This window comes from Myotis daubentonii, chromosome 3 (genome assembly GCF_963259705.1).
Source record: "Myotis daubentonii chromosome 3, mMyoDau2.1, whole genome shotgun sequence".
Classification (NCBI taxonomy): Eukaryota; Metazoa; Chordata; class Mammalia; order Chiroptera; family Vespertilionidae; genus Myotis; species Myotis daubentonii.
In genome coordinates, this window is record NC_081842.1 from 219,759,711 (window position 1) to 219,770,714 (window position 11,004).

At 64.2% G+C, this 11,004-nt stretch overlaps 1 protein-coding gene across 1 annotated transcript; it reads left to right on the plus strand.

Annotated features, from left to right (window-relative positions):
* The first annotated feature begins 708 nt into the window (after nucleotides 1–708).
* Nucleotides 709–4,483, plus strand: TNFRSF4 (TNF receptor superfamily member 4). The gene is made up of 7 exons (XM_059691615.1): nucleotides 709–2,275; nucleotides 2,512–2,634; nucleotides 2,945–3,046; nucleotides 3,264–3,330; nucleotides 3,750–3,946; nucleotides 4,086–4,211; nucleotides 4,286–4,483. Exons 1-7 carry the CDS (start codon nucleotides 2,134–2,136, stop codon nucleotides 4,354–4,356), a joined length of 828 nt encoding a protein of 275 aa, XP_059547598.1. The 5' UTR covers nucleotides 709–2,133; the 3' UTR covers nucleotides 4,357–4,483.
* The last annotated feature ends 6,521 nt before the right edge of the window (nucleotides 4,484–11,004 follow it).

Here is an 11,004-nt window from a genome sequence, read left to right on the forward strand (position 1 = left end):
GGGCCACTATGGGCTAGCTTGTTGTCTGCAGTCCACCCTGTGGCACTAGCTGTCCAGACCCCCCCCTCCCCCCGCTAGGGTCAGCGTGCCCCGTGCTCTGGCTGGTGTGTGTGTGGGGGGATCAGGCTCTGAGGCTGTGACTGCGGGCCCCCGACCCCACACTCCTGGCATGTGGGCGCCCCCAGCACCCCATCCACCGCTGGCCCCTCCTCATGGCTGTGGTGCCTCAGGGCACAGCTTTCTGGCCAGCTGGGTGGCTTGGCCTGTGAAGGTTCCACTGCGGAGCAGAGGGCGCCCGAGCAGCCGTGTGAACAGCCCTTGCCACGGGGCCCCCTTCCGAGCAGCTTGGGGCTGGGGCTGCCACCGAGGAACGGGCGAGTTGACACCTGGGTTTGCAGACAGACAAAGCAGAAGCTGTTTTCAGATCTGACGGGAGCTGGGAGCTCGTGGTGGAGGGAAGGAGGTGGTGGTGGGGGAGCTCATGTGGAGGGAGGGGGGGCCAGGCCCAGGTGGGTCGGGGGGAGCAGGTGTGAGCACCCGATCAGCTGCACCCCGGGCCGGAGGCTGGGCCCGCAGTGACGGGCCGCTGTCAGTGCCCACGGGTCACCCGTGAGCAAACCCCCGCACGTGGGCCAGGTGTGGGGACCTCAGGCGACAGACCCTCAGGCAGGGCCCCATGCAGGCCCCTGGGAAGGAGAGGGTGCCGCCCCGGAGGCCACGGTTTTCTGTATTTGGCAAGAAAAAGACGTCTTCACCGTCCCCGGAGATGGGGCACGCGCACACGCACGCACACTCACCAGGCTGCCCTCTCCGGTGGGGACCTTCTCCCTCAGAGGCTCCGGAGGGCTGAGCCGCCGTGGCCGCGTGGCCTGGGGACTTTCCCGCAGGTGGGCCGGGAACTGCTGCTACCTGAGCCGCCGGCAGGAGGGACTTTCCGGGCCTCGTCCTGTGGGAGGCTCCTCTCTGGGAAACTCCTTAAATTAGCTGTCGAGTAGGTAAGCCTGGGCCACGGCACGACTTAAAAGGTACAAAAACAACCAGCCGTGCCGCCCCAGCCGCCGGCGCCCAGCGATGCCAGACCTGTGTGCGTGTGCGCACGTGTGCGTGGTGCGTGCACGTGTGCATGCATGTGTATGTGTGTGCTCACTCCACCTTTACACACCTGGCGCCCACCTGTCCTGGGGCTGCCCAGGCCCTGTCTGAGGCCCCCGGGACAGTCGGCTGGGCCGGCCGTCTTCTCTGTTCGGGGAGCTGGGGCGTGCCCTCGACCAGGGCTCCCGGAGCAGCCACACGCTCTAGCACGGGGGCCAGGGACACGCCTCGCACACAGGGACACAGCCACACGTGCTCCCAGGCTGCACCTGCTGCCCGGAGAGGGTGGGCCCTCTCGGCGGCACGGCTGGGTCTGGCCGGCCGGCCCGGGAGCAGGGCTGGGGCCTGGATGAGGTGCTTCTGCCCCAGCCCCGTCGGGGCTCCCCAGCGGGTGTCAGCCAGGCTGTCCCCTGTGGCGTCCTTGGCGGGCAGGCGGCCACCTGCCATGTCTTCACGTGGCCGGCCGGCCCTCTGTGGCTCCTGGGGTCTCTTGCAACAAGGCCGGTCGTGTGGGGCCAGGCCCTACCCTTACAGCCTCCTCTGACCTCACCTGCAAGTACAGCCACCCTGGGGGTCAGGGCTCCCGTGTGGACCTGGGGACACCCGCCTCTCACACCTCCGGGCCCAGACGCGGCTGCAGCCACACTGCTGGCCACTGCCCGCCCCGCTGGCCGAGGACTCCAGCCCTGGAGCCGGGATCCCTCCCGCAGCCCTGGCTGAAGGAGGCCCTGACCAGGGCCTGTCTCCTGGCTGTGCCTCGGCTCCTGGTGTGCTCGGGGCACCTGTGAGGGTGAGGCCTGGCATGCTGGGAGGGCTGGTGTGCAGGTGGGTGCAGACCAGACGGCGGGGACCGACCTGCCCTGGGGGGGCGGGAGACTGGGGTCCTCTGGCCAGGTCTGCACGGGCTGGGAGGGCTGAGCCTGAGGTAGTCGAGGGGTGTCCTCAGTCCCCTCTCCGCCTCCTCCCTGCCCCTCCCCCAGCCTTTATAGCCACATCCTGCGAGGAAAACACGCACACTCCTGCCCAGCTGCCGAGGCAGAGATGTGTGAGGGCGCTCAGCGGCCCCGGGCACCTCCGACCGCCCTCCTGCTCCTGGGGCTCGCGCTGGGCGCCGCGGCCAAGCTCACCTGCCCTGGGAACACCTACCCTCGGGGCAGCAAGTGCTGCCAAGACTGCCCGCCAGGTGAGCAGCCGGCCGTGGGGCAGGGCACGGGGACGGGGACTTGGAGGACGTGGGGCAGAGGATGAGGGCAGGGGCCTGAGGAGGAGGTGGACAGGGACGGGGATGTGGGGCAGACACGCAGGAGGCGAAGGGCTGCGGGTGTTGTGGGACCGTGGACTCGGGGTGACAGGGTGGGTGACGCCCAGGGTGGTGAGGGACCTGGGACCAGCCAGGCCTCGCAAGCCCAACGCCAACAGGGTTCGGGATGGAGAGCCGCTGCACCGACACCCAGGACACCAAGTGCAGCGAGTGCGAGACCGGCCACTACAACGAGGCCACCAACTACGAGCCCTGCAAGCCCTGCACGCAGTGCAACCAGCGTGAGCCCCCCAACCCCAGACGGGGGCCCCCCAGCCACAGCCACAGCCACAAACCCCAAACCGCAGCAGGGTGCTCTGCCGGGGGTCCCCGGGCACCTCCCTCCTCCCAGGGGCGGAGACCGAGGGGGGCGGCGTGTGCGGCCACGTGGCCACGGGGAGTCCTGGAGGCTGGACGCGGTGGGCAGGGAGCCAGGCAGCCATGGCCTCGCGCCACGTGGCCGGGCCGGACGCAGCCTCTGGGGCCGAGGGAATGAGGGAGGGGCGGTGGGCCTTGGCTGGTCCTGCAGCCTCCCCCCCCCCGTGCCCCCAGGAAGCGGGAGTGAGACCAGGCGGGCGTGCACCGCCACGAAAGACACCGTGTGCAGCTGCCGGCCCGGCACCCAGCCCCACGGGGGCTTCAAGCGAGGAGTCGGTGAGCCGGGCGGGCGGGCATGTCCCCACCACACGCTGCACCCACTCCCCGCACTGCTGACCGCCCCGTGCCCGCCCCACAGGCCATGCCAAGGTGGGGTGCGGGGTGGGGGCTGCGGGCGGGCCAGTGGGTGGGACGCAGGCAGGAAGGCTTCTAGGGCCGAGGCGGGGAGCCCAGCGGCACAGCCCGGCCGCCACCGTCTTTGTCTTCGTTGCAGACTGCGCCCCGTGCCCCCCCAGACACTTCTCCCCGGGCAACAATGAGGCCTGCAAGCCCTGGACCAAGTGAGTGTCCTGGGGCTGGACGGCTCGGGCCCCTGGGGCCTGGGAGCCACATCCCCCGTGGTGGCATCGCCCTGCTCAGCCCTGGCCCGGCCTCATCCGGGCCCTCGGGCCTCCCTGCTGGGCTGCAGGGGGAGCGGGGAGACCAGCCCAGGACCCGGGACTGTGGGAGGTCCTCTCGCCACGGCTGGGAGCTGTATTAGGACTTCATGGTGGGGCAGGGGCTGGGGTGAAGGGCTGGGAGGAGCCAGTGGGAAGCAGAGTGAGCGAGGGGATGTGGGGTGAGCAGGCCCTGGAGACCCTGAGGGTGGGGCCAGGCTGGGGCGGCAGGGACGCAGTCTCCACAGTCCTGGCCCAGCCCCGGCCCGTGGGGTCCACCGGGAGGAGGGGGCACGGGCCGGGCTGACGACCTCTGCCCTCAGCTGCACCGCGGAGGGCAAGCACACCCTGCTCGCCGCCAGCAGCAGCTCTGACGCCGTCTGCGAGGACAGGACGCCCCCTGCCAGCCGGCCCGGGGCGACCCGGGGCGCCACGGCCCAGCCCTCCACCACCCAGCCCTCCACCCCTTGGACCCTGACCTCACAGCCCCCCACCAGCCCCCCCACAGAGCCCCCCAGGGGTAAGAGCCCCCGGCCTCCCCCAGCAGGGCCCTAGCCCCGTGGGGTGTGGGGTGGGAGGGCGGGTGGGTGGAGACGTGGGGGTGGGTGGGGCTGCCCTGGCCTCCGCGGTGGACCCCACTACAGCGCTGCTCCTCGCAGGCCCCGAGCTGGCTGCTGTCCTGGGCCTGGCGCTGGGCCTGGGCCTGCTGGCCCCTGTGGCTGCCGCCCTGGTCCTGCTCCTGCACTACAGCGTCTGGAGGCCGCCCGCCGCCCCCAAGCCCCCCGGTGAGTGCAGCGCGGCCCAGCCGACGCCTGAAGGCCGAGGCCGAGGCCTCACTTCCGCCCTCTCCTCTGCCCAGGAGGCCACAGCTGCCGGAAGCCCATCCAGGAGGAGCACTCGGACGCCCACTCCACGCTGGCCAAGCTCTGAGCACGTCCCTGGGGCAGCTGCGCCCTCCCAGGCCAGGTGGTGGGGTACCCCCAGGCGCAGGCCGCCCCCCAGGGTACACATCACCCCGTCGCTGTCACCTCACCCCCGTCACCCCTGTGCCCGGCTCCCACGGGGGATGTGGCTCCCAGGTCCCAGGGCCGGCACCTGGGCCGCTATGTATGCCGTGCATACTCCCCACCCAGGTGGTAACCCCAATAAACGCTGCTGGCAAATGTGGGTCTCTGTCTGGGTGCCTGTGGCTGGGACTGGCATTCCTGGGACCTGGCCACCCTGGCTGGCGGCCTCTGAGGCCGGGGTGTGGGAGGGGCTCTGGTGAGCCAGCCCAGTACCTGTGGGGGACTGGCAGTCAGACATCGAGATCCTAAATGAGGGCGAGGGGCCTGCGGCCCCAGTGCAAGGGGTGGGGCTGGGGTCCTGGCGAGTCCCAAAGGGCTCAGAGGTGGCATCTGCTCCTCCGAGAGCCCCTGCCCTCTCCTCCTCCTGGCCCCGCAGACCACGCCTGCGGCCTGAGTGTGTGGGCACCCGCACCCCTCCCACCCCAGGGCCACGCCACCCAGGTCCTCGTGGGGCCACACTGCCAGCCCTGCAGGAGGGAAGCGAGTGGAAGGTCCCCAAGGGGAACCCAGGCCTCCACGGGCGGCAGGTGGATGGAGACGGTGCGGCGTTCAGAGGGACCGCGGGCAGCACTCGGCTGGCACTCGCGCACGCAGCGGGCACGGGCTACACCGCCCACCCGTGTGGCCCCTCGGGCAGCGTCCTGGGGGTGCAGGCGCCCCCCTCAGCGTCCCTCCTGTGTGCGCCACCTCCGCTGAACTGGAGGCAGAACGTGACAGGAAGCCGGGATCCGGCCGTGGAAACACTGAGGTGAGCGAGACCACGAGCCGCGGCGGGAGGTGGGGCCGACCGTCGGCATCAGAAACGCGTAGGAGCTGCCGGGAGGGAATCGGAAGTGAAACGCCCCAGTACCTGGGGGGGCGTGGAGGCCAGACCTCCCGGGAGCCCACGGGGTGCACTTGGCAGAGACCGGCTCAGGGACACCTGCTCGGCCCCCGTGGCCCCCTCCCTCCCAGTCCCCCCCCCCCGACCAGGGCTGCCATCTGCTGGGCGTCCTGCCAGGGAGCCGCAGGGACCTCGGGGTACACACAGGCCCTGGCCGCGGTGCGTGCAGCTGGGAGGACCCGCTGTGGCCTTGGCGGAGCCTCAGTGCCCCCTCCTCCCTTCCCCACGCCCGCCGCCCGCCCCACCCCGGCCAGCTTTCTCCCAGAAGTTGCCCCCAGGCCTGGCCTCAGTCCTTTCTCTTCTCAAACCTCTGACTCCTCCCTGGAACCTCTGGCTGCAAAGGGAGGGAGCCATCATTTTCCCGGCAGCTCACTGAGCGCCCATAGTGAGAAAGGGGGACAGTGGCCCCCAGGTGGGACCTGAAGGAGGGGCCAGACCTTGGGGGTCCTCCCCAAACCCGCCCCAGCCCAGCTATTCCTAGCTTCTCATGGCTCTACGCCAGCAGTTCTCAACCTGTGGGTCGCGACCCTTTGGGGGTCGAATGACCCTTTCACAGGGGTCGCCTAAGACCATCGGAAAACACATACATAATTACATATCGTTTTTGTGATTAATCACTGTGCTTTAATTATGTTCAATTCGTAACAATGAAATTGGGGGTCACCACAGCATGAGGAACTGTATTAAAGGGTCGCGGCTTCAGGAAGGTTGAGAACCACTGCTTTACGCACCCTGGTCCATGCCTGGCTCTGCTGACAACCCCCAACCTTCTCAGGGCGTCCCAGGCCGGGGTGTTGAGCTGTGCCCCCCCATCCCGGGGCCCACGGGCACCCCCTGGCGTGTCCCCACCAGGCCCCCGCTCTCCCTGCCCCCAGCCCTTCTGGTGACGACAGACTCCCCCGTGGGGCCCTCACAGCCACGAACACGGCGACTTCTGTGAAGCGAGAAAATATGACTGCTCATGAGCCATAAGCAGTGCGCTGCTGCCCCTGGGAAACCACACGCCCCGGAGGCCGGCCCGCGGCCGCGACAGGAAGGAAGCTGCGGGCACTGCCGCGCTCTGGCGTCATTCTCCGCTGAAGGCTGCGCTCCCCGCCCGTGCAGTCACGTAACCCGCCTGCGTTTCCGTGGGGCCCAGGTGAGGGCATGGCTCGGCCCCGCCCGCCTCTCCAGTGGGCCTGTTCTTTCCCTGCACATCTCTGCCCAGCCCAGCTCGCCCTGCCCCCTCCCCTCCCCCACAAGCCCATTCCAGAAGGTTCTAAGCGTCCCTGCTTCCAGAAGGACCGAAGGACGCAGCCCAGCCCCTGGTCCAACAAGCACCCTCCGCCGGGATTTACCGAATGGTTTGGGGCCACAGCAGACGGGTGCTTCCCAGAACCGGGCGGCCGTGCGCACGCAGACCTGGCCTCGTGCCTTCAGAATGGGCAGCCTGGCCAGTGGGCTCAGTGGATAGAGCAGTGATGGCGAACCTATGACACGCGTGTCAGAGGTGACACGCGAACTCATTGTTTTGGTTGATTTTTCTTTGTTAAATGGCATTTAAATATATAAAATAAATACCAAAAATAGAAGTCTTTGTTTTACTATGGTTGCAAAGATCAAAAAATTTCTATATGTGACACGGCACCAGAGCTAAGTTAGGGTTTTTCAAAATGCTGACACGCCGAGCTCAGAAGGTTCGCCATCGCTGGGATAGAGCGTCGGCCTGCAGGCCAAAGGGTCCCAGGTTCGATTCCGGTCAAGGGCACACACCTTGGTTGTGGCTCCTCCCCGGCCCGGGCCCTGGTCAGGGCATGTGCAGGAGGCAACCAATCACATCGATGTTTCTCTTGGTCTCTCCCTCTCTCTTCCACTCTCTCTAAAAATCAATGGAAAAATATCCTCGGGTGAATAGAATGAGCAGAGGCAGGAGGTCCACTTGGAGCACCTTCACCTGGAGTTCCGTCCCAGCCCTCAGACCCACCCCCACCAGCGCTGAACAGAGATCTCAGGGCTCCCGGACCCCTGCCTCCCCTTCCCCTCTGAGCCTCTGGCAGCTGGGACCACAGTCACCCTAGAGCAGTGGTTCTCAACCTTCCTCACGCCGCGACCCTTTAATACAGTCCCTCATGTTGTGACCCCCAATTTCATTGTGACAAATTGAACAAAATTAAAGCACAGGGATTCATCACAAAAACAGTACGTAATTATATATGTGCTTTCTGATGGTCTTAGGCAGAGGCCCTCAAACTTTTTAAACGGGGCCAGTTCCCTGCCCCTCAGGCATTCCACACACGCGCACTGCGGGCCCGGGACGCGTCGGCTGCTAAGCAGGACAGGCAGCGGCGGCAAAGACACCCGGCGGGCTGGATACATGTTTTCGGCGGCCGCGTGCGGCCCGCGGGCCGTAGTCTGAGGACCCCTGGTCTTAGGCGACCCCTGTGAAAGGGTCGTTCGACCCCCAAAGGCGTCGCCACCCACAGGTTGGGAACCGCTGCCCTAGGGCAAGCATGTCACACTCAAAGGCTAACACGGGCCAAACAAACAAGGGTTAAGTGTATGTGGCCCCAAAAAAACCCTTTAATTTTCATAGAAACGTAGGTTTATTTCGATAGAGACGTGCTGAATACAAAGGGCTGAAGTAAATGAGTGATTGTTAACATAAAATAATAGAACATTTAAATAAAAATTAATATTTTTTCTTGAACATTCTTACCAGACACTAAATAACGGCACAAATTAATAAGCGTCACGCAAATAAGCCTCTTTTTCTTGTTCTCTGAAAGTGAAACAGCCAAAACCGGTTTGGCTCAGTGGATAGAGCGTCGGCCTGCGGACTGAAGGGTCCCAGGTTCGATGCCAGTCAAGGGCATGTACCTGGGTTGCGGGCACATCCCCAGTGGGAGATGTGCAGGAGGCGGCTGATCGATGTTTCTCTCTCATCGATGTTTCTAACTCTCTATCTCTCCCCCTTCCTCTCTGTAAAAAATCAATAAAATATAAAAAAAAGAAAAAAAGAAAAGAAAGTGAAATACTTCCTGTTGCGCACGCCCAACACGTCAGTCCCAGACGGACGGGCGTGGCCATCGGCTGCTAGAACATTCGCTGCTGGTGTTCGTGGAGGGAAACGGTGATCCTGTGGGTAAGGGAAATGAATGCAGCACAATGATAGTCATCAGTCATTAGCAGATGTTGTAGTCCGTTTTTAATAACTAGAGGCTCAGTGCACAGATTCGTGCACCGGTGGGGTCCCTCGGCCTGGCCTGCAGGGATGGGGCCGAAACCAGCTCTCTGACACCCCCCGAGGGGTCCTGGATTGCGAGAGGGCGGTTCTTGGGTGACTCACCCTGGAATCAGGCTGGTGCGTCACCTCGAGAACTGCAGCTGCCAAGTCACCGCAGCTTGGCAGCTCCTGTGTTGAGCGTCTGCCCCCTGGTGGTCAGTGTGCATCATAGCTACCGGTCGGATGGGCGAATGGTCGGCCGGTTGGCCGGTTGCTTAGGCTTTTATATATACAGATTATGTATAACAGGATATTGTAAAAACTAAGTTATGAAATTTTTAAAAATATATTTTACTAGGGGCCCGGTGCACGAAATTCGTGCACTGGGTGTGTGTGTGGGGGGGAGTGTCCCTCAGCCCAGCCTGCCCCCTCTCACATACTGGGAGCCCTCAGGCGTTGACCCCCATCACCCTCCAATCGCAGGATCGGCCCCTTGCCCAGGCCTGACGCCTCTGGCCTAGGCGCCCGGCCCGGGCAGCAGGGACCTGCAGTGGCATCGGGGGCACCGCGATCGCGCGGGCTCCGCCCCTGCCCCTGCAGGATGTCTCTGGCTGAGGTGTCCAGCTCGGGCAGCGGGGACCCGCAGCTGCAGCGGCCCCACAATCGTGGGCTTCGCTTTAGGCCCAAGCAATGGACCCCTAGCTCCTGGGACTGCCAGCTTCGACCGTGCCCAGCTCCCATCGCTGGCTCCACCCCTACTTCCTGCTATCACTGGTCAAAGCGGAAAAGGCACCTGACTCTCCGATCATGGCTGGGGGGCAGGGCCGCCTTTGCCCTGCCCCCCAGCTCTTAGCTCCCCCCTGGGTTTCCGATCACTGTCAGTGGCAGGGGGCTTCTTCCTGCTTTCCCTTTCGCCTCCCTGCATTGTGCCTACGTATGCAAATTAACCGCCATATTGTTGACAGTTAACTGCCAAACTTAGTTGGCAGTTAATTTGCATATAGCCCTGATTAGCCAATGGAAAGGGTAGCTCGTACGCCAATTACCATTTTTCTCTTTTATTAGTGTTGATTGATTTTTTACAGAGAGGAAGGGAGAGGGATAGAGAGTTAGAAACATCGATGAGAGAGAAACATCGATCAGCTGCCTCCTGCACACCCCCCACTGGGGATGTGCCCGCAACCCAGGTACATGCCCTTGACCGGAATCGAACCCGGGCCGATGCTCTATCCACTGAGCCAAACTAGTCAGGGCAAGTTATGAAATTTTTGTTAAAACGTTTCTTACATACCGTTATATTGGCTGGGCCGCAGATGTATGTGTTGTGGGCTGCATGTGGCCCGCGGGCCTCGAGTTTGACATGCTTCCCGAGAGCCCCCTCTCTGAGGGGCTCATGCATCCTGGGACTTGGGAACAAGAGCTGAGCCTATCGTTTCCCTCAGAAAAGGAACCGCTGCCCCATGCTGAGCTTGGAGGGGCTTGAACAAGGTCTCCTGGCTCTGCCCATGTCACAGCCACACCCCAGCCTGGGGGTGCGCCCGGGGCACATTCCTGAGACCCCACTGCTCCACCCCAGCATCCCCAGCAGCCTTCACCTGCTCCCTGTGCCTGAGCTTCAGTTGAAGGGCTGGGAAATGAGGCTGAGCAATCTAGGCGGGCTTCCCAGAGGAGGTGGGGCCCCAGAACCCTTCAGTCCACTGGGGGAAACTGAGGCTAGCCCTCCGCAGCCTCCAGGATGGCCTGGTTTGTCCGAGCAGATCTGGGCTGGACTGCTCAGCAGTCAGAGTTGCAACCAGACAGGCCTCTGGTCCAGGCTTCAGGTGCCTCGAGCTTCAACCAGTGCCTGGCCTCTCCTCTCCAGCCCTCCCCACAGGATCCCGAGGTTGGGAGGGGTGACCGGCTCCCTGGGGCTCTAAGCCACGGGCAGTGTCTGCAGCTACAGCCCACAGGGTGTGGGGGCACCCAAGCTGCTGGAACCCCACCAAGCGCCTGGTTGGCCAAGCAGGGGAGGAGGCTCCTCCTAACTCCCAGAAAGCGTGTGTGGGTGCTCGTCCTGACCCACAGACGGGTTCCCAGGCTGCTGGGTGCTGAGCTCAGTGCTGACGCCTGGTGGGTGTGGCCATGTCCAGGGCAGGTGTGGGCTCTGGGGTCTGGAGGCTTCATGGACCAGGGACTTCACCCCACTCCCTCCAGGGGACCCAGGAGAGCTTTAAAAGCCCGTGCCCGTGCTCGCCCAGTGGCTCAGTGATTGAGCGTCGACCTATGAAACCAGGAGGTCACGGTTCAATTCCCGGCCAGGGCACAGGCCTGGGTTGCAGGCTCGATCCCCAGTGTGGGGCGTGCAGGAGGCAGCCGATCTATGATTCTCTCTCATCATGGATGTTTCTCTCTCTCCCTCTCCCTTCCTCTCTGGAATCAAGAAATAT